The following is a 22086-nucleotide window of genomic DNA, read 5'->3' as shown; positions in this document are numbered from 1 at the left end:
TATAGTTGAGAAGCATTTTATTCAACTCTAAAATCTTATTCCAAGAAGGATCTGGAACAAATTAGATTTAATGGATTGGTCTGAATGCTACAGACAGTTGAATGTTTCAAAATGTTTTAGATGGTGGAAGGGGGAGAAACTGCCACATTAAAATCCTTTCCTTCTGACCTAGACCATGCAGTATGTAGGCAGAACCTTCATGGATGTTTGATCCGTCTCCTGAAGATGTAGAAGATGGGTAATCAAACCTCCAAGAGGTTGAGGGCATCGCTACATAACAAAACCCCCAACCTTCTGATTGGGAGGTTGATGTGCAAGTAGCAGGAACTGGCCTAGCCCACTTCTAGCACTCACTACTGACCACAGCTGGGCATTGGCTTCCTTGAGTGAAAGGTAGAAAGCTCTCTCTTTTCCTCTCCACATTTCTACTTCTCCTCAGATTCTGAGGTTTGACAGGCCAAGCTCTGTGAATCTTCATGAAGCTTATGGTGATATAGGCATCTAAATTAAAAATAAAAAACCGCTGTTGTCTAGGGGTATCTATGTATGGTCACCCTTGTCCCATCCCATATTGGATGTTGATGCTCTGCAATTGGGCAACCAGTGAGGTGACTGTGGGTGATATTGTTTGTTTATTGTTGTCTAAAGTGGCCATAGGTTGGAATTATTATGCTGGTGGCTTATAAAGCATTCAATGTTCCTCCTCAAACTTGGGAGACACTGGAGTAGCTTGATTGAATACCAGCTCCTACTGTGAAAACTGAGCCCTGCTAAGGTCAGACTTACTGGACCTTGATGTGTGGGAGAGAAGACTTTAAGGCTTTTGTTGAATTTGGAACACATCTTTGTTTCCACACAGGTCAAATTTCAGAGGGTTTGGGGAGATATTTGGCAATAAGGAAGCATTTCTTTTTAAAAATCATGTTTTAACCACAGAAACTGCTGACCTGAACAAGGGAAGCTCATGGACTCCAGCCTGATAGCTGGGAAACCAGCATAGGATCATCCAGACCCTCTGAATGTGAGTGTTAGTAGGGGAGGGCTTGGCAATCTATGCGGCCTCTGGAAATGAATCAGTATTTATCCCTAGTACATGAATAAACTTTGGGAGCCCATTCCACATAGATGGATACTCTCTCAGCCTAGACACACAGGAGAGGGTCTAGGCCCTGCTCTACATGATATGACAGACTTTGAAGATTCCCCATGGAAGGCCTCACCCTCCCTGGGGAGAAGAAAGGGGATAGGATGGGGGTTGGTAGGAGGAACAGGAGAGGACAGGAGGGTGTGGGAACTGGGACTGATGTGTAAAACAAGCTTGTTTCAAATTTAAATAAAAAAAATTTAAGATAAAACCAAAAATCATGTTTTAAATGCTAACTCAGTTCTCAAGCCAGTCCCTGCCCCCCAAAAAAAGTCCCAGGGAGAAAACACTACTTAAGCTTCAATATGGTTGTGTGTATTTGTAGTAAAAATAATAATATGCAGGACAATGGCCATATGAGTGATTATAAAAATTAGAAAAATGATTTGTTTACTCTGTGATTTTTAGTATTTAGATAGGGGTCGTTTTTTTGTTTGTTTGTTTTTTGTTTTTGTTTTTAATAGATAGAAATGGGAAAGTGTGTCTGTGTTTTGTAGACTCTAAGGGAATATCTACATCATTTCATAGGCTTTATATTTGGTGGCTCTGGTTTTCTGTAGTGGGTGGCCTAGAAAATGCTTCTCAGGAAATCTGGTTTCTTTTCCATAAGTATGTGAGAGCAGCAGGCATGGAGGGGCACCCTGTAATCCAAGGAGCCAGAGTTTGAGGCCAGCTTGGGTTGCATAGTGAGAACTTATGTCAAAACAGAGCAGAACAAAAGAACAAAACAAAACAATAAAAGCACACAACAAAGCTGGTTGGGAGGTTGCACTGAGGCAGCAAAGTCAGAAATCTTTTCAACTGTAAGTGAGCACAGTCAAGAATTTACATGAGAGAACAAGTTGACTAGGATGTGTAACTGAGCAAGGAAAGGGGCCCAGTGGGGTGGTGACTGACTAAGAGGAAATTATTTGAATAATGGCACCAGATGGACTGCACAGGGACCCAGATGTTTCAAGAGACACTCACCACCTGACTCTTTCCTTGTTAAGGCCTTGTAGCAAAGGCCACAGTTAATGGAGAGATTCCCAGCTGGTCCAAGTGTTGACAATGAATGACCATTGAGTGCTCAGCCCCAAATGGGAAATCTATACCATCAACCAACCCACTTCTAGTCACTTCCTGGCCTACTTCTAGCACCTCCAGAATCCAGAGCTTGTGGAACATTGCAGGAGAGGGGGTGGAAAGAATGTAAGAACTGCAGGATGGGAAGAGTGCTGCGAAAAGATGTCCCTTTGATATGACAAGGCACCTGCACTCATGGGCTCATTGCAGCTATGGTTGCCTGCACAAAGTCAAGCCACTTAGAATTCCAGCACGGATAGAGGAGGGGGTTGTGAGACCCCACCCTTACTTGATGAAGTACCAGCAGTTGATGACTTTTGGGTGAGGTGTCAATTTTCTTTGGAGATATAGTCACTGGTAGACTGCCCATGCTCTGGTGGGTGACCCCATACTCTTGTGCATAAGGGCAGCACCAATTGGATTCAGCAGGTTTCTTTTTCAAAAGATGTCTGAAGGTATATCTGGCAGAGGATGTTCAATATTCACTTGAGGAGCGTCTTTGGCATGAGATGGTAATTTACAGAGACCCACAGATGCTGGACAATACATAGAGAGTGAGAGACTTTGGATATATATATTTCAAAGCTCTTCCTTCAAGGCTAAAGAAGAACTGACTGAAAGATTATGAAAGCCAGAGGTGATAGATGGCTCTAAAGAAACCATGTATTCTAGGCACAATAGGGCTGATGCAATATAAACTTACAGTCTGTGGTAGCATGTACAAGACCTGCACAAGTTCAAGCCAGGAAAAATAAAACACAGCATGAGAAGAGGAAATGGACACTAGGTCTCACTCCTAACCAAGAAGCAGTTTGCAAGTGATACCTGCTGGGAGAAAACAGATTTTCCTCTAAACACTGGGTATATCATTCCCACTTCAGGGCAGGCCACATGCTCAGGAGTAGTTGGCCAATGTAAAATAGACTCCATGGCATTACAGGCAGGTGCCCCTGAACTTGGTGCGTAGTAATATCAGCACTGGGAGAGAGAGAAACAGATGGAATGCATTGGCCAGACAAGCTAGCTGGATAGGTAAGTTCTAGGTTCAGTGAACACCTGGGATGATGGGGGAAGGCAACAGTGCTTACCTCTGGATATATATATATATATACTCAATTTGCTTTGATATTGCCATTTTAAGAGTTTTAAACCTATGTGTGTTGAAAAAAATTTGTAATTTGTTTTTTACTAATTTCTACTCATACTTCATCACACATAACAAGTTGTTTATCTTTGCATTGTTGAGGAAGGAATAAGTTAATAAATAACTGTCACTAGTCTATTTAATATCTTAAGAAAAAATAATATTCAGGTACTCTAAATTATAAGTATTATTGACATAAAATAAAGGTTATCATTTCAATGTCAACTTATTAATAAGATGATTGTTTTTGAAATTTCTCTTGGAGTATATTAAATACTCCAAGTATATTAAATACAAAAGAGTATTGAGGAGGCTGGGGAAATGGCTCAAGGGTTGAAAACACTGGCTTCTCTTCCAAGACAATTTGGGTTCTGTTTCTAGCACTTTTCTGGTAGCTCACAACCATCCCTGGCTCCTGTTCCAATGGACCCAATACACTCTTCTGACCTCCACAGACACCCAACATGCATGTGATACACATATGTATATGCAGACAAAACACCTCTATACATAAAGCAAATCTTTATAAAATATGTTAAGAACATGAAAGCAATGACAATTTGACTTTGCCATAGTTTAGGAATTCATACGTTATTGTAATTAAGCTACTTTAAGGAGCTATTATTTCATATTGTCATAAAATCTAATTTCAGTTTTCACAGATTGAAAGTTTTTTTTTAAAGAAAGAAGCATAATTAACTTGCACTAAAAGAATTTCCTAGCCATGGGCAGATTTTTAATGTAAGTCTATTAGCGCTCTAAAGAATAAGTAGGAAGCAGAGAATGCCAGGTGCTTAGTATACGCTACCACTCAGTTTGCACGAATCTGTCAACATTCAATGCAAGTTATCTGTTAGTACTGTCCCTGTCACTGAAAATGATTGTTAAATTGCCACAGAAGTGGGGGGGACCTTAACAGCCAGCATAGTGCACTTTAAACAAGTTACATAATATATACAAACACATGTAAACACTGTCAGACATAAGGCAAACATTGCACTCTGAGAGAGTTAGGAGCCTTCTGCAGCAGCATATGATTCAAGACTCTGAGATATGTTAAATACAGGGCACGGTGTGTGAAGATCTAAGTTACTTAAAAGTATACGCTAACCTTTGAAGACATTATTCTTTGATGAGGTGTTGTCCCTGAAGACAAAAATCATCTCAATGAAGGGGAAAGAAACAGGAAATGAGACAAGAATTCCAGGAGCTATTTAAAATAAGTTTGTGTCACACAATGGCTTTATTATTATGGCTCCATAAAGAGGGTGGCTTATCACCCCTTATGTCCTTTTCTGTTGAGCCTCCTGTTGGTCATCTTGCCTCTACATACAGAACATCTGGGGGTGAAAAAGGAAGCTATTCAGAGTTGTATTGACCCTGGGCCTGTGGCTGGGTCCTGGATGGCTAAGTCTGTGGTTCCGGAAGTCTGTCCTTGCACCAGAGACACTGGGCCCTTGTGGTTTCTAGGAGAGTGTTCTTGAGAGAGGTTGTCTTCTGAGGACAACATCCAATTCAGTTTTGTTTTTGTTTTCATGCAAATGTGACATTCTGAAGGGCTTATGTTACTTCATTTCTTTACTTGCCAGAAGGAACCCAAGACAAATTGGACTTTAATCTGGATGGAACATTTGGAACATTTGGGCTCTTTGGTCATGAAGAAGTGGCCAGCAGAGCATTTGCTTGGACAGAAGGTAGAAACAGTAGAGGGAGAATCTCAGTCCTAGCCCAAAACCTTCTCTCAATAGACTCCCAGGCTCCTTCCAGAACCTTCATCTGAATAAAGCCCCAGGTACTGCTCTGACCCAGCCTCATTAGAAACCCTTAAGTCAAGCCTCTCATATTTTCTCTAGGCCCCCAGGGTTTACTTGAACCCTGCCTCCTCATATACCTTCAAAACCCCTTCCTGATCTTGCTCCTGATAGACTCCTCTGCATTCTGATAGGCCCAATGTCTAGTGCCATAGACTCCCCAGGCCCTGCACTGGCTATTCTTTTTCCATAGACCCACAGAAACATTTAAAGTCTACACTGCTTTGGCTTCTCCACAAATTTCCGTTACCATGGGAGCCCTGAACATTCCAATGTAGGGGTTCTCAGGGCATTGAGACAGCCTTTGGCAAATACTCACTTTTTGCCACTTGCTATTGACAACAGCTGCAAGAATCCATTTTGGCAAAGATCCACATGTCTGTGGGCTATATACCAAAAAGACTTTTAAAAATGGTATTTTATACTAACTTTCCCAAATGTGGCATACTTAATTATTATTATGGTTTGGTTGTGCTATTGATCAGTCTATAAAAGGTAATCATCAAAAAGGCTCAATAATTGAGCTATAAGCAGTCAACATTTGCATAGACTAAGATTTTACACTAAGTTATGCCCTTCAAAATCAAGAGAAAAGCTCTGCTAATTCACTACTGAAGCAACTGAAATTCAGCTGCTGGTTAGAACACACTCCTACCTTTATGTCCTGTGGATTGATCTCAGGATTTGTTTGACATCGTAGAGGTCCCAGAGTTTGAAGATGAAAAATATAGAGAAGAAACTCATCCCTTGCCAAGAATGGCCAACCCACTTCAAGAATGGTGTCACTGATGGTGCTGGGTCCAATATTGTGCAGCTGCAAGAAGGTGACACATTAGGAAATGTAGTCCAATTCTGTCTAATATGTATCTGTTTGAAAGCACATGTTATTGGCTTTAATTATGGCAATAAGAAATAGAACATAAAATTCACCCTGGCAGGGGGAGCTCTGAAATCACACTGTGTGAAGATATTCACAGAAGACTCTGTTTGCAAAGCTCTGAACCCAGGTTTCGCAAAGACCATGTAGATGGAGCAATTCATATCACAAATGCTTGGGACCAGAAGTATTTTAAACTTTGGAATACTGCAAGTACATACTGTAAAATCTCAGCAATAGGACCCTACTTTAATAAAAAAAATTCACTGATGTTTCAGACACACCTTATTATGCATAGCTTGAAAGCAACATTTAAAACTGATTTAAGTATATTTGTGCATGTGCAGGAACCTAGGCAGGTAAGTGCCTGTGGAGGCCCGAGGTTGGCATCAGCTGTCTTCCTGGATTGCTCTCCACCTCATGCATTGAGATAGTCTCTTAATTGAGCTCAGAACTCACTGCTATGAGGCTGGCCTTGTTATTCAGCTTGCTCCAGGGATCTCCTGTCTCTGCTTCCTAAACACTTGGATGGCAAGCAGGTTGCCACACCCATATGGTAAGGTCTCTACCCACTGAGCCAACTGCCAAGCCCATTATAAGTGTTTTTAACGTGATTGTGTTTTGACTATGTCTGATCTGTCCTATGAGGTCAGGTGTAGTATTTTTCTGCTTGGAGCAGGCTTCAAAACAATTGGACTTCATAGTACATTCTGTTGTTTTCAAATTTAAAAGGTTCCATCTGGGCTCACTGTGTGCAATCACTGCTATGCTTACCTTGACTTCATGTAAATTTAATGGTAACACTAGAAATGCAATTTTAATTATAGGCTTCTGAAGTGTAGTCATCTTTTCTTTACATTTGGAACTTGCCTCCTCCAGCCTGACTACTGACTTGTCAATTGCAACCATATGTGATGCACTCTCTTTCACCTTCTGGGAAAATGGCCATCTATCAAGCACCAAAGCCAGTCTGTGTGCCCTACAGTTCTCTGCCAATGAGTGTTTCAAAGCTGAGATTCTGGTGCTGTCATTAGCCAATCCCAGAGAAAGGAAAGTCACATCCCATGAAGATGAGCATTTTAAACATGTGAATTCTATTCAGAGGACACAGACCACCCCCTACCCAACACTGGGTGCATTGGAAGGAATTATAAGTTTAGAAATTCTCTTAACAATTAGTAGACAGCTTGGTGCCCCCTCAGTTCTGACAGTTATCATCAGCATCTATAAAACAGTGTTTCTTGTTTGTTTGTCTTTTTGCTTATTTGACGACTTGCTGAATTCACTTTGTTAGAGGAGTATGGCATCCACTGACATAGCAGATTATGAAGCTTGAGATTAGTGTATAAGAAATATTTGGTGATTTTTGGGGAGGCATCCCAGAGACTACTTTAGACTTTTATGATGTTTATGCTAATCCTAAAAGCAGGACTACACAGAAATGATTGAATCTGAACATTTTCCCAAACTTTGAAGTTTTACCATTCTTAAGCGGAAACTGGCTCACATGGTTTAATAAATAATTCGACTGCTTGCTATTTTCCTTGTGAAGTTTTTGACTTAAGTTATGCTGGGACAGGCTGTCTTTTTGTTATCAGAAGCGCCTGAGCTCAGGCCAGGGCTTCTGAACATACAGATGAAGGAAGTTTTTATGTCAGTACTACTCAGGATTTATCACTTCTTCCCCATGGATGAAGAGTTCAAGTTTGGGAATGTCTTCGTTGTTATTCCTGGAGAAGCTATTCACAGCCCTTTGTGATGGGTAGTGTTAACTGTCAGCTGGACAGAAGCCAGGATCAATTGAGACATGGACCTGCCCATGTGGGAAGGTCCATTTTTAATTAATTGTGGGTGGGACTATTTCCTCTGGGCTGTATAAATGAAGGACATGGGCTGAGCATGCATTTCTCTCTGACTGCTGAGTGTAGAAGCAAAGTGACCAGCTAGCCTCCGGTTCCTGCCACTATGTCCTCCTTGCCTGCTACTGTGTCTTTCTTGCCATGACGAACTGTATTCCTCTGGAACTACAAACTAAAACAAGCCTTCTTCCCTTAAGTCACTGTTGTTAGCATATTTTATTACAGCAATGAAAAAGTAGCTAATATATTCTTGTCACAAGATGAAAGTCATATTCAGCAATAAAATGACTCCTGATGACATTATATTGTAACCTTTTATCAGTGTCTTACTCGGCCATCATCAAAGAAGTTTCCTCCTGCAGTAGATGGGAACAAGTACAGAGATCCACACCTGGACAATATGCAGAGAGTGAGAGACCTTGAAACACTTAATCCTAAAGGGGGATGTTTCTCTCCATTTGCTCGCTCCCCCACTCCACCCTGCCCCTCCCCCAGGATCAGGGGACACTGCAGAAGAGAGGAGGTAAAAAGATTATATATGAGCCAGATGTGGTGGAGCTTCCAAACACAACAGGATTGACACACATGAACTCAAAGACACTGTCAGCATGTACAGTCCCTGCAGGGGTCTTTGCCAGAAACAAGAGAGGAAGTAGACACAAGCAACCCTTCCTAACCTTGAAGCTACTTCTAGTGGATAATCACTTACAAATGAAAAATTAGTTTTCTCCAGTGGGGTCTCACTGGGTATAGAAACCACTCTTAAGGCCCAATTCCCAGCAGTAGATGGGCAACACCTAACGAACTGAATGGCATTTTGAAGTTCTTCGTCTCATAATGTTTTCTTTGGGTCTTTTCTTTTTTCCTTATAGGTCCTTTGCATATACAGTTTTCTGGTTTTGTGTTTTCATGGGCTTTCTGCATGTGTAAATGTATACGTCTTTGTGCCTATATATGTTTCTTGAACTTTTTCTTTGGTTCTTACTTGTTCTGAATATTTGTTTTTATTTTATCAAATTTTATTTTATTATTATTTTTAAATGACTGTTTGTATCCTAATGAGAGAGAGAGAGAGAAAGGAGGAGAGAGAGAGATAGAAAGGGTATGGATTTGAGTATGTAGAGAAGAGACAGAGAGAGAGAGAGATAGAAAGGGTATGGATTTGAGTGTGTGGAGAAATGGGAAGGATGTGAGAGGAAGTGGAGGAGGGGAAACTATAACCAGAATATATTGCATTATAATCTATTTTCAATTAAAATAAATCATATTCAGAACAATTGGTTCAGTAGCATGAAGGAACAGAGAATGAATGGAGAAGGGATTGCAATCAGAAAGTCAAGTGGTACTTTATTTTTCTGAAATTTCTTGCTGGGTGTCCTGAAAATGAATTATGAAATGGCTGATGGGGTTAACTTTAAAGAAAAACCTAAATAACTGCTAACTTAAGTCTCTATCATATGTTAATTTTTTTTCATTAAATTTTAAAGTTTTAGGTAACATATTGATAAGTGATCCAATTATTAACAGTTTAAGACTTTGTGTGGAAAAGGATACTGGGTTCTTTCTGTGGGATGCTGTTGCCTCTGAAGACAGTTGACTAATCCATGGAGTGTTCAGATCTCAGAATAAATTATTTGTTTTCAATTTCAGTTACACAAATAAAAAAGTAAAATTATGCTATCATGTTCTTACCTCATAAATTATATCTATATTTTAGCACAATAATGACTAATTCATAGAGTATTCTAATAGTAGCTTATAGTTAAGGGCATTTCATTTATATATAGATAAGTTTAAGGGTATCTGAAAATGTGAGAATAAATACAATCAAAGGAGGTAGCTATTATAGCCATCATAGCACAAGTTGTAAGTTTGGACCTTGAACTGGGACCTGGGGTTCTATGAAGCTCTTATTAGTAAAGAGTGCATGAATAAAACCTTAAAAGTTTTTTAATATAAGAAATAACTATGGCTGAAGAGATGGCTCAGTATTTAAGAGCATTGGCTACTCTTCTAGTGGACCTGAGTTCAGCCCCTGCATACACAAGGCAGTTTACAAATCCAGTTACAGAGGATCAGCTACCACCTTCTAGCCTCCACACCCACCAGGCACACATAGATTATATATATATATATATATTCCCCCCAAACAAATATATTAATAAACTAATAAAAAAGACAAGTAGCTACCTCATAAATATGCTCCACCAAAGGACCAACTTCCTCCTCTTTGTGGGGCTCCTCTTCCGGTTCCCAGTTGTGGATGGGAAGAACAATCTGAGGAGGGTGGGACACTCTGGAATATGGAATAGTAGGTTGATTATTAATGAAGGCATACTAAGGATGCCTTTCCTGCATATTAATATATAATTACACTGGTTACAAAGGGAGCAAACCACTCCCCAGTTATCTGAGCATATATCTGATACATGTTAAGACAGTGACAGAAAGGCTTGGTGAAATGACTGAAGGAATAGAGGAGACTCAGAAGCACCGTAAGGAATAGAGGAGACTCAGAAGCACCGTACGGTCTTATTTACTGGCCTAGAGGACAGACACTGTTTACAGTCTTGTACATGTGAGACATTAGGGGGCAGAATAGAGAGCATGTTTGAATGGACAAGAACAATGGAACACACATATGTACATTCATAAAGCCTGTTACCCACTTTTTGTCAGTACGTGTATGTTTCTCTGGACATGAAGGTTATAATCCTTGCTTTAATTCAAAGTAAGAAAGTGTGTGTGTGTGTGTGTGTGTGTGTGTGTGTGTGTGTGTGTGTAAATATATATATATATATATAGGCTCCTGTGTGATGTATTCAATATCTAGTTGGGAAGAAATACAGTTTCTGGTTAAAGATGTCTGCATAGAACAGTGGTCACTCTATATATGTTCCTTCTGTATAGATTCCTTTGCTCCTGGTTCCTGCAGGAAGTAGAGGCAGACTCAGGGGCAGATATGATCAAGTATCTGACAGACAGCTCCTGGGACAAGAGAGGCAGTGCTAAGTGTTGCCATCATCTAAGTATGAAATTAACTTGACATTTCCAGTGTACTCATAGATAAACTTGATGAGAGGAATTTAATTTGTGGTATTGTGTGTGTGTGTGGGGGGTGTGCATGTATGCTTATGTGTTTCTATGTACTCTTCTATCCTGGAGGAAGCAGAGGCCAGACCTCACCTAGGGAAGTCAGGGCTAGAACTCAAGGAGAAACTGAAGCCGTAACTGTGGAAGGGCACTGTTACTGGCTAACTCATAGGCCTCTGCTCAGCTAGATTCCTTATACAGCCCAGGCCCAGGTATCTAGGGATGGTGTTGACATCTACGGGGTCTAGGGAGGCTGGGCCCTCCCACATCAGTCATCAATCAGCCACTTATAGATGTGGCCACAAGCCAATTTGATTGTGGCATTTCTTCAGTAGAGGGCTCCTCTCCCCAGGAGACAAGGTTATGGTAAGTTGGCAATAAAAGATGAACTAGGATGCTGTTCTTTTGGGGGACCCTTAACATTGCAGTTGGCTAAATTTATGCATATACAGTTTGGAAAGTAAGAGCAAAAACTATTTTTTGTTCTCAGGCAACATAAATATGCAATAAAATAATTTCTAGGAAATCAACAAAATGTCACAGCAACTTACATGCTTGCCAAAAGATGAGGATGTCTTCTTCCCTTTCAAAACTTACTATGCCTGTTATACAGTGGAGTAAAACACCTAGGACTAAACCCTTACATTTGAACAAACGATTTGTTTAAAAAGTGCCACAGCAACGACATGGGCGAGACAGTGAGCTTTTCAACAAACAGGTCAGGTAGAAACGGATATTCACAAGTGAAATGCCTTACCTCACACCAGCCACAAAGAAAATTGTAAATCTGAGGGTAAACTTAACAATGGGGAAAGAAAAGGATAAAGCTTGCTGTGACTTCAGAGAGACAACCATTATCCAGAGAGGACACAAAACACACAAATCATAACAAAATCGGTTAATAAATAATTTTTATTCTTTAAACAACATTATTAAGAAAATGTAGAGCCACATACCTCACACAAGGATAAATTATTTCAAGCCCAGATACATGTCAAGTGATTTCCTACCCAGGTCATGTAAGGATTTTACAACTCAGCAACAAGACAGTTTAATAGTAGATGGATAAAACATTGAAGTAGATACTTCATGAAAAAAGGATAGACTAGTGACAAAGAACCCTGGAAGGGATATACAGTATAGTCATTGAGCAAATGGACTCTAAAAACCACATTTATTATATTAGATTATGTGCATATGCATGTGCATGTGTGCGTTGTGCATGTGTGTATGTGTGTGTGTGCATGCATGTGTGTGTGGGTAGTATATCTCACATGCTGGCAGGGATGGGAAACATGGAACTCTCTTGCATTGCTAATGGGAATGCACAAAGAGCATGGCTCAGCCCTTCAGCACATCTGCAAAGCAGTTATAACTCAGTAGCTCCATTTGTGAAAACAACTGTTTCAACAAAGACTTGTATGTGAATACCCATAACAGCTTTATCTTTAATTGGCACAAAACGGAAACAACCTATATGGTCACCAAATAGGGGAATTAATCATTCATTGGGTGGCCATACAATGGTATATTCTCACCAATAACATGGATATTTTTCAAATTTATTATGCCAATTAGAAGGCAGATTGTTCTGAAAGAGCTCACTCTATGACTTTCTGGGAAAAGCAAAAATAAAGTGACAGAACACAGATCAAGGTGCCAGGATATGGGAGTGGGAGAAGGGCTATCAAGAAAGGACCCAAAGGAGTTATTTACCATGGTCTCAAGGTATCCTACAAACAAACTGGGCTCTCCAGAGTATGCATTTACAACATGCTATGAAAATATTTGTACAGGATGCCTGATAGCCTAATGTTTGCATTTGTGATCACAAATGAATTCCTATGGGGCAGCTAGTGGATGAAAGTGTGTAATGACTTGAGTTCGATCCCACATACTAGGAGAGAACTGACCCCCACCAATTCTAATCTGAGCTCCACAGCACATCCTGCAAGATAATTGTTAAAAAAAAACCTCTGTTTGAAAAAAAAAGCAATTATTTGAGTAGAAATATGTACACAAATTTCCCTTGATAGGAAAAACAAAATTACAAAAATGTAAAAAGTACTTCAGTTTCACTTAGGAATTAGAGAACTGTATGTTAGAACCTCAGACATGTACTACTTCTCACCCAACCAGCAGGCTTAGAATTTAAGATGGAGCACCCTGAGAGCTAGTTGATTATATAGTACCCTGGGGACTCTCATCCACTTCTTCTGGGAATGGGATTTGGTAAAAATAACTTTGTTATCAGTCACTAAAATGAGTAGCACATTTATCTGACCTTGAAATCCCACTTTTTAAAAACACATTTCTTGCTAAAATTCTTCCACATTGTACATAAAATGTTCTAAAAATTAGGGGTGTGAGAAGCACCAAACTTCCATAGAATAGGTGGGTTATGGCATTATTTTACACCATAACACTCTTGTATCAATAAACTGATGAATTACAATCATGGGTACTTAGGATGGGCAAATTTCACAAGCATTTATGTGAATAAAAAAATCACAGCAGCATCTATTCATAAGGTCATAGGATAAGATTCAAAAGACTATTTCATTGGAGGGTTACAGTCATCATTTGTGGGGGTGAGTTTTGGAGACAGATTGTATTTATATTTTAGCTTTCAGTGTTTTCTGTGTGGCCATAACCCCTGACTTGTACATTGAGGGAATCAGCAAAGTGAACTGGTTTGGCATGCAGAGAGCCACAGTTGTCCTGGAATAGTGAGCACCAGTTAATAACTGTGAGAAAGGGAGGCAAGCAGGGTCCCGGAGACAATGTTTATTTGGTTTAAAATACCCATTGACACTTTTAGCTAAGTTATTGATCAAGAAAGCAGGATTGCAATAACAAAATCAATAAAAACCACATGTATGTAAGAAAAGAACTTCTACGGTCCAGTTTCATTCTCCACCATGCAAGGGACTTCCTTGACCTTCAACCTCCCCTCTTCCCTTATTGGTCCCTTAGTCAAAGAATAGGATGATTGGGAAGAACAGGGTAGAGAACATAGAGCCATTGACCCTCATGTCTGTGCTAACAGTTTATTAAACTCACAATGAGATGGGGTGAGGTTAAATGACTGCCTTTTTAACATAATTATTGTAAAAATGAGGACTTTCTTTCAGGCAATCATACATCTATTGATTAGTTTCTCATTAGCGGTATTTCTAGTTTGGTTACTAAAGTCTTGGTCTGGGTAACTAAGTCACCTCTTGTTTCTATACCCTTAGACTTAATTATCATACAAGGTTTATTCTGCTTACTGATGGCCTAATGCCATCTTGTATGTATTTCTGTCTAGTGCTACATCTTAAGTCTTTCCATGAAAAGCTAAACTTAATGATTAGCCACTTACCCTCTTATTTCTACTTGAGCAACAGCAGTGATGTTGATTTGCAGACTCACAAAATTGCTGTCTGGATTGTCCTTGTTGGAGCTAAAACAGAGTGGTGACATGATTTCAGTATCCAGTCTCACAATCATGAGAAACATTCTGTACCACACTCCCAGTTTCATCACTTGGAAAAACCATGGTATTTATTCAAGAAAATAATAACCATTTGTCCAGGGAGATGCTAAGAGCTTCTGGGATCCACAGGAACCAATCAACTGTCCCTGGGGTGGTGCCTCATTTGAAAATACAATGGAGATGAAAAGAAACCAATAATTTTCAGTTAGAATAAACCAAAGTGGCACTGAATTGCATTTGTTTTCCTGCTTCTACCTCAGACTAATTCTTTCGCTTCCCTAGACATTTAGATAGGAAATGACAGCTCAGTTAACTCCAGATTTCCCATGCTAATAAAGCAGAGACTGGCATTAATGATCCAGAGCAACACATAACTGAAAAAGCTTTTGGGCTTGGCTCTACAGCACATAACACCATATGTTGTTTTGTTTGCAATTTTATCTTCTTTGTGGTTTATTTCTTAAGTTGATATTAATATTTAAATAAGTTTTAAATTATATTTATAAGTTAATATTCATATATAAAATAAGTGTTTACAGTCATTTCATATTCATGGGTCGTCCATGGCAAGGAACAAGGGGAATTGGAAGCCCAGCTACGGTATTGAGAGGCACAGAAAGCTGGGTATTGCATACAATTGCTTGAGCAGGCAGGTCAGAGGACTTGGGTGCTTTTGAAATGCTTCAAGAGTCTTAGAGAGGATGAGTTTCATAATTCTTCTTTGAATGTGACAGCAAAATTTAAGTTTGCTGTTTTTCCCTCAAGCAAATATGATTATCGATTGTGAAATTGAGCTTTGTAAAACGCATACATGTTAACCATTCAGGGTTTATAAGGGAAATTAAATAGAACTCCCAAGAGGCTCAAGCCGTGCCTGGGCCTTGGATGCAGCTGCCACCACACTGTGCTTTCTTCAAAGTCAGATGTGGAACTACCACTTCAGGTGGTGGTTGTAACTGAGTTTGTAAGAAGAGAAACCCTGTCTTGTGGTCCTTGTGAGTGCTGTTTGGATTCTGTGGGCAAGCTTTCACTGTGAAGATGGCAACAGGGTAGATTTGCTAGTGTTCTGATGCTCAGTGAGAGCTTGGGAAAGGAGTGGATAAAATCCTGCTTCCAACCAGAGAAGACAGGGTTGTTTTAGAATGCTTTTGAAAAGTCCTGGTTGGTTATATTTACTGATAAGGCAACTTAAACTAAAAATACTGGTAAAGATGTAAACTGGCAAAGGTCAGGCTCATTCTATGATGGGGACTTACCCTGCTAAGCTTTTGCTGGAGTTCACAGGGACTTCTACCTCAAAGTTAAAGCCCAATCTCCAATCACTAATTTTACTGTTACCACATCTAGGGGGAAGTACTTATTTTCCCCCCTTTAAAACAGGTCATTCAAACATTCAACTACTGAAAGTTGTCTTTGGACTTGAGTTTAACATCAGGCTATAAGAGGATATATTGATTGTTTTATCACATTTATTTTATTTATTCATTTATATGTGTGTATGTATGTGCCACGACATGGGACATCAGGTTTTTATTTAAGGTGACATCTGTGCCTTCACTTTAAGATTTAAAACTTGGTAATAAAAGGATTTTTAAAAATGAAAGAATTGGGGACCACAGGAATCTTTGGGGAAATATATATTTTGGTGGATGTGAAGAGAATTGGTTTAATAATCTTTAGATCAAATGAATTATTGCAGGAGAATCAGTTGTTTCAATCCCATCACTAATATGGATAAAATCTGAATGTCCTAAGATTTGCCAGAAAAATACATTCAAGAAGGTGAGAAGCTAACTAAGCTAATTATAACCAAGAAGCTGATTAAGGTGAGAAAGGAGCCTCTGGGACAATTAGAAGGCTTCCTTCTTCTAGAAAGCTGATAAAAGCTTTGGGTGGGGGCGGGGAGAAGAGGCAGGTGACACATTTAGATTTGATCAATTACATTCTTATCCTAAGATTTTTCCTCAAGTCTTTAGTTGATGTAACTATTAAGAAAATATTCTATCACACAGAGTAATTATAAAATTTATTGTACTCTAATGTCTCTTTGTCTTACAAGATATTAAGGTAAAGTACAAAGTATTTGATAACCAAGTAATACAAACCAACTCTACAACCATATGCACAGTTATAGCACTTTTTCAAAGTTTTTTAAATGCTCGACTGCAAAAGGAATCCATTTGGCATGACATCTCATTAGATTCATATTTCTTAATGTATATTTCATGTACAAGATAATTATTCTGTGTTATATATTAATTATATAATATTGCATCCATTCCATTTTCTTTTAACATGTGTCTAGAACCATTAAATTGATTCTATTACAATGGGGAAACCTGGGTGTGCATGGTCTGTAGGTCTTCCTGCTGATGAAATATTTCTGGCCACAAAGGAGCAAACAGAATAGACAATGAAAGGGCAAAATCATGGCCCAGATCCATGGATAGGTTATTCATAGAACAGGTAGGTAGCTGTCTGCATGGCTCAGGGTTGCTAGAGAAGGACCTGGTCCCTACACGGTGTTAAGTCAAGTTAATCCACCACAGAACTGCCACTCACACTAGCCAGAGTCCAAGTCCTTCTTGAACATTTAGGAGATGACAACATTTCACTTGCAAGATCTATTTTTTTCCATATTTCCCCCAGGAATTAGATGACTGCCTGCTGAGTGCAGAGCAAGGTTAGGTTTAGTGCCTAACTCTATATAGTACAGTACAGTATAGTACAAGAGTCCTGTGTTCAGAAGGAGGAAAAGCAGAGGTAAATTAACAGGGGTTGGGAGCTGTTCAATACAAAAATTTATTTTACATGATAGTCTTAATCTCTTTCAAAATACAAAATAACAAAGAAGGTGAAACAATTGAGAACAATGAAGAAGAATGGGGAAGTGAGAGTCTAGATTCTAATTCTAAGGGAATTTTTAACTTGCAGGCACTTGGCAACAAGGTGCATATTTCACCATGCATCTCTTCATTCATGAGGGATGTCAACAAAGTAAGCACTTAAAAGTCTAACCTTCTGACTTGAAGATCGAAGTTAATGCTTGTATTTGTTTTCTCAAGACGAGGGACAGCAAATCGGAGGCCCAGAGAAAACTAAAAGCAAAACACAACACACATGGGTCACAAAGGTTTCCACAGGAGGGCCCTATACGCAGTGTGACAGTACCACCTTAGTCATTCTCCACCCCTACTCCAACCATCACCACAGCCTTTTATCTCCTGCTCTGGATGTCTGGGAGGTAAAGGGAAATCTGTATACACAAGAGACCGCAGGGTCCAGAAGACTGGGTTCAATAGGCACTTTGGCTCTCTTTATTTAGCCTTGTTGCCTCTCTTCTGCTATCTCCCTGATGCAAAACTTCTAACAACACAAATAAGATTTAGAGAACTGTGAGGCTTCTGTTTGATGAATGTGGGTGTAATTGTAGAGATCACAGCTGTGATGCCAATGCCATAATGCAGGTGATACTACTAATACAATGATGCTCAACCAAGAATGGAGGTTACAGAGCTCTGTGTGCCATGTATGTCAGCTATGCTTTGGAAAGTCCACACAAGCAAAATTACTATATGTTTAAGAACAGCAGGAGTGTACTGTAAGGAAATATTCCAGGAGACTATGTTGCAGTCAGGTTGGGGTTATGGTTATGTGGATTCCTTTGTCCTCCTTTATTTTCCAATAGATTTTTAAATGGAGATGAGGAAGCTCCTGGGGAACCTAGATGAGGAAGTGGAAATGACAGTCAATACATGCACAGTGACACCATCTGTGTACATGATGGTGCTACATGGTCATCCAAACACTGTTCTGTGCCTTGCTTGCCTTGTCTCAGGGAACCACAACCTCTTTGAAGTAGGGACACTTATGTTGACACCATCTAATCCAATAGCTATCTGAGGATTAGAGCCACCAAGGGGCCTGTTCCAGATACAGAACAAATAAAGGGCAGAGCTGGAATTTCAGTCCCTGTAAGGGAGATTCCAGAATCAGCCCTCACAGCTATTGCATTATGAGAAAAAAGCCAGCAACCAAAGCCAATGTTACTTAAATCAGAAGCAATAACTTAATTTATCATGACTCCTCCTTCCCATGGTCCTTACCGGATGCGTTTAGGCTATATGCATTAGCATCTTTTTGTGAATATGTGTGTGTGTGTGTGTGTGTGTGTGTGTGTGTGTGTGTGTGTGTGTGTGTGTGTATGAATGTGCAGGTGCATGTAGAAGCTAGGAGTTGACATTGGACCTCCCTTTCTCTAGCTCCCCACCTCATCACCAGGAATCTTTTTGTGTCTGTCTCCCCAGCACTTGGTTTCAGGCTTGTCTCAAAGCACCTGGCTCAGGAGAGCACATGAGTCTTGATTATAAAGTATGTGCAATGCTTCATGCACCAGTGAGGAATTGATTTCAACTGTGTGTTTTCTGTTGGACCTCTGCATAAGCTCTTCTCTCTTGTTTGGGAGCTTTTTAATTTTTACTTTGCCTTGCTTTTCTACTTCAAGAATTTTGGAAAACTCAGGCTTCATAACTCAGGGAAGAGAGGTAATGAATTGTCTGCTGTCGTGGCCTAAGACAGGTATGTTTTCCTTCTCATCCTCCTTCTGCATTATGGTTCTCTTCTCTCTCATACAGCCTACAATGTTGCTAATATCAAGTGTCCTGTTACATAGGGATGATATGTTTCTGTATTATCTTATCAGACATTTTCTAAGTAGCAGGCTTCTGGCAGTACATCAAGAAGGGTATAATAAAAACTGTTGAAAGAATGAGTGTAGTGTGTTCTTGTGCACGTGTGCAGTCATAGACGTCTCCCTGTATTGTGATGAAATCTGCCTGAGGTTGGCCCTCATTACAGAACAATCCATATAAAGTGAAGACACACTAAGCATTACAGTTTCCTATTGGTGAGCATCACAGGCAGCAGCTGGAGAGATGATGATATAGCTGTTAATAGTCCTTGCTGCTCTTTCTTGCCTAGTCCCTGTGAACAATCTTGAACATGTGGCATATACTCTCTAACATATGCCCATACACATAAATAAAATTTAAAAGTAGTCATATATATTAACTAAAATATGCACTACAAAATACTAACTAAAATATTTTGGCTCATCTGTCTTGCTTTTTTTTTTGGAGAAATTTACAAGCTATATACCTTGTTAGCATATAAAAACTATTTTATATCACCATGACATCTACATATAAACAAGTGTTCTCTTTAAAAATTAGAAGTCAGACTTCTGATTACTGAGCTGACAAGTTTAAATTGAAATTAAAGTCAATTGAAAACTTTTTATTTTAAATATTGGGCCCAGGATGAATATTCCTGGTGATTTATTTATTTGAATCTTTTTAAATACTAGGACTGCATTTCCATCTGCAGTTTGCTCCAACCCTTGGATGGGGAGTGTTTTTTAAAGTACAAAATGAAGAGTGAGTGAATCAACATGTTTTATACCAAAACAGAATGCAATAAAATTTGATGTGTTTGAGGGCATTAAAGGGCAAGATAAGAAACCTATTAGCTTTCTTCTACTAGGGACCTGGAGATAAATGAATCTAAACAATTTACTTTCCTGCCTTCTCAAGATTATTTGCTGGTAAAATGGATTGATAGCCTCTCACATAAACACTTCTATAGTTCAGACCACACTGCTATTTCCATCCTTTTCTTGGTAGGGCACTGGTGGTCTTTTCTCAGCATGGCACTTGTGGCCAGTGTTTAGTTCAGCATTAGTCACAGTTATTGCTGCTTTTAGACCATCTGCAGTCTAGATTTAACACTCTTAATATTGACTAAGAATCAGTGAACCTGTAGACACGAGCGTTGGTACCCTCATGTCAAACTAGTTTCTTCTTGTCTTTTAGGTAAATATCTTTATATTACATTGAGTGGTTGCATTTATTTCCTTACAAAAACAATTGCTAGTTTCTAACTAAGAGGATTATAATGGTCAAATTCCCCATTCTATCTTTAATATCTTCTTTTTAACATCCGTCTGCTGCTCATTAGATTTCACTCAAGTACTTCCCACCAGATAGATCGGACATGGGCTTTGTGGTCAGGCTTGGTTGGAATCCTGGTTCTGCCTTTCGTCATTGGTGTGACTTCAGGCAATGTGTTTAACTTTTCCAGGCCAGAGTGTCCTTGTCTAAAAAATAGGTGAGATGCAATAAGATAACATTAAAGTAGTTATTGTCTAGTAATGGGCTTGGAACACAGAGGACATCAGTCCACGAGAAACATCCATACTCTGTTACAGGAATCTGACTTGAATTAAAATGTTTATGTTAGTGAGTTAATTTTTTAATACAAGAAGTAATTTTACATGACTCCACTTAGCCACATTTTTTAGAGAACCAAGGTCAGTGCAACGCAGTAATGCAAAGGAGTAAAACTATTATCTGAATTTACATTACCCTGGAGTATAAACTGGGAGGAGCTATTATTTAAGAAAAAGTTGCAGATGCTTAGTTAAGTTTGTGAAACACTGGCATAAAAGGTTGATTTGCTAGAAGAGTTATCAGCACCTTTGAAATATAATCTGGACCCTCCCCAGGGATGCATAGGATAGGTAACAGTGACTCCAGAGCTGCCTTTAAAGGATGGCAGAGGAGCATGGTTGTTTAGAGTCCACCAGGAAGGTGTTACCCAGATAAACCTATGCAATCATGTTTTCACAAAGTTCTTTCCAAACAGAACATTTCAACAGTGACAAAAACACCTAATTTTAAGTAGAGGATTTTGTAAGTTCTCTTTAATGCGATTTAATTGTGTAATGCTTTCAGATTTCATAATTTGTTCCAGGGCTTCAAAATTGCTACTGATATATTTCTTATGAGGTGTTGTTGTTGGGCAGCTAAACTGTAGTTAGATAAAATAACTTTCTTGCCTACAATTTGTCCTGAGTCAATGCCTATCCTCTCACGAAAATCATTGCTCGGTTTATCTTCCTTTCACAGCTGTGATCTTTGTATTACTTTTAAAATATATTTTTTTTAAAATTGATTGTTTGATTTGCTAATTTGTTTGTGTATATGTGCATATCACATGTGTACTGGTGTTCATGGAGGTCAGAAGAGGCTGTGGGACTCTCTGGAGCTATGGTTATAAATTGGTTGTGAGTTACTCCATGCCGGTACTGGAAATTGAACTCTAATCCTTTGGAAAAAAACAGAACTCTTACTGCTGAACTGCCTCTCTACCCCTACTGTTCAAACATAGACCTGGTAAAGATCATTTACAAACAAGAGTATTACTCTTTTAAACATGCAAATACTGTAATCATATGGTTGGCATATTGGAAAGTTCTTTTCTTCCCTAACATATCTTAAAATTACCCCCTCCCCATCCCCAGAGAGTGTCACTGTAGCTTGGGGGTGGTCTTGAATTTCTGCTTCTTCTGTCCACTCATGAGTGCTGGCATTGCAGGCATGGGACTCCATTCCTGATTGGTTTACATGGTACTGGTGATGGAACCCCAGGGCTTTGTGTGTCCTAGGCAGGCATTCTATCAATAAGCTACATTCTTAGCCTTCCTAAGTAGTTTATTTTCAAGCATTTTTTTTTAACTTAACATTGTAGTTTTAAAATAGAATCTATATTAGAATTA

The 22086-nt window shown here is 39.3% G+C and overlaps 1 protein-coding gene across 1 annotated transcript in view; it reads right to left on the bottom strand.

The window, feature by feature from the left end:
- Nucleotides 1-22086, bottom strand: part of LOC127215285 (integrin alpha-8) — a gene marked incomplete at its 5' end in the record, with an annotated part of 131197 nt that overhangs the window by 32692 nt on the left and 76419 nt on the right. The window contains 4 exons of the mRNA XM_051175660.1: nucleotides 5820-5978; nucleotides 10091-10196; nucleotides 14358-14438; nucleotides 17490-17569. Coding sequence (XP_051031617.1) covers nucleotides 5820-5978; nucleotides 10091-10196; nucleotides 14358-14438; nucleotides 17490-17569 — 426 coding nt within the window. The remainder of the gene's footprint in view (nucleotides 1-5819; nucleotides 5979-10090; nucleotides 10197-14357; nucleotides 14439-17489; nucleotides 17570-22086) is intronic.

Source organism: Phodopus roborovskii, unplaced genomic scaffold (genome assembly GCF_943737965.1).
Source record: "Phodopus roborovskii unplaced genomic scaffold, PHOROB, whole genome shotgun sequence".
Taxonomy (NCBI): Eukaryota; Metazoa; Chordata; class Mammalia; order Rodentia; family Cricetidae; genus Phodopus; species Phodopus roborovskii.
This window is presented reverse-complemented; position numbering and strand designations above follow the sequence as displayed.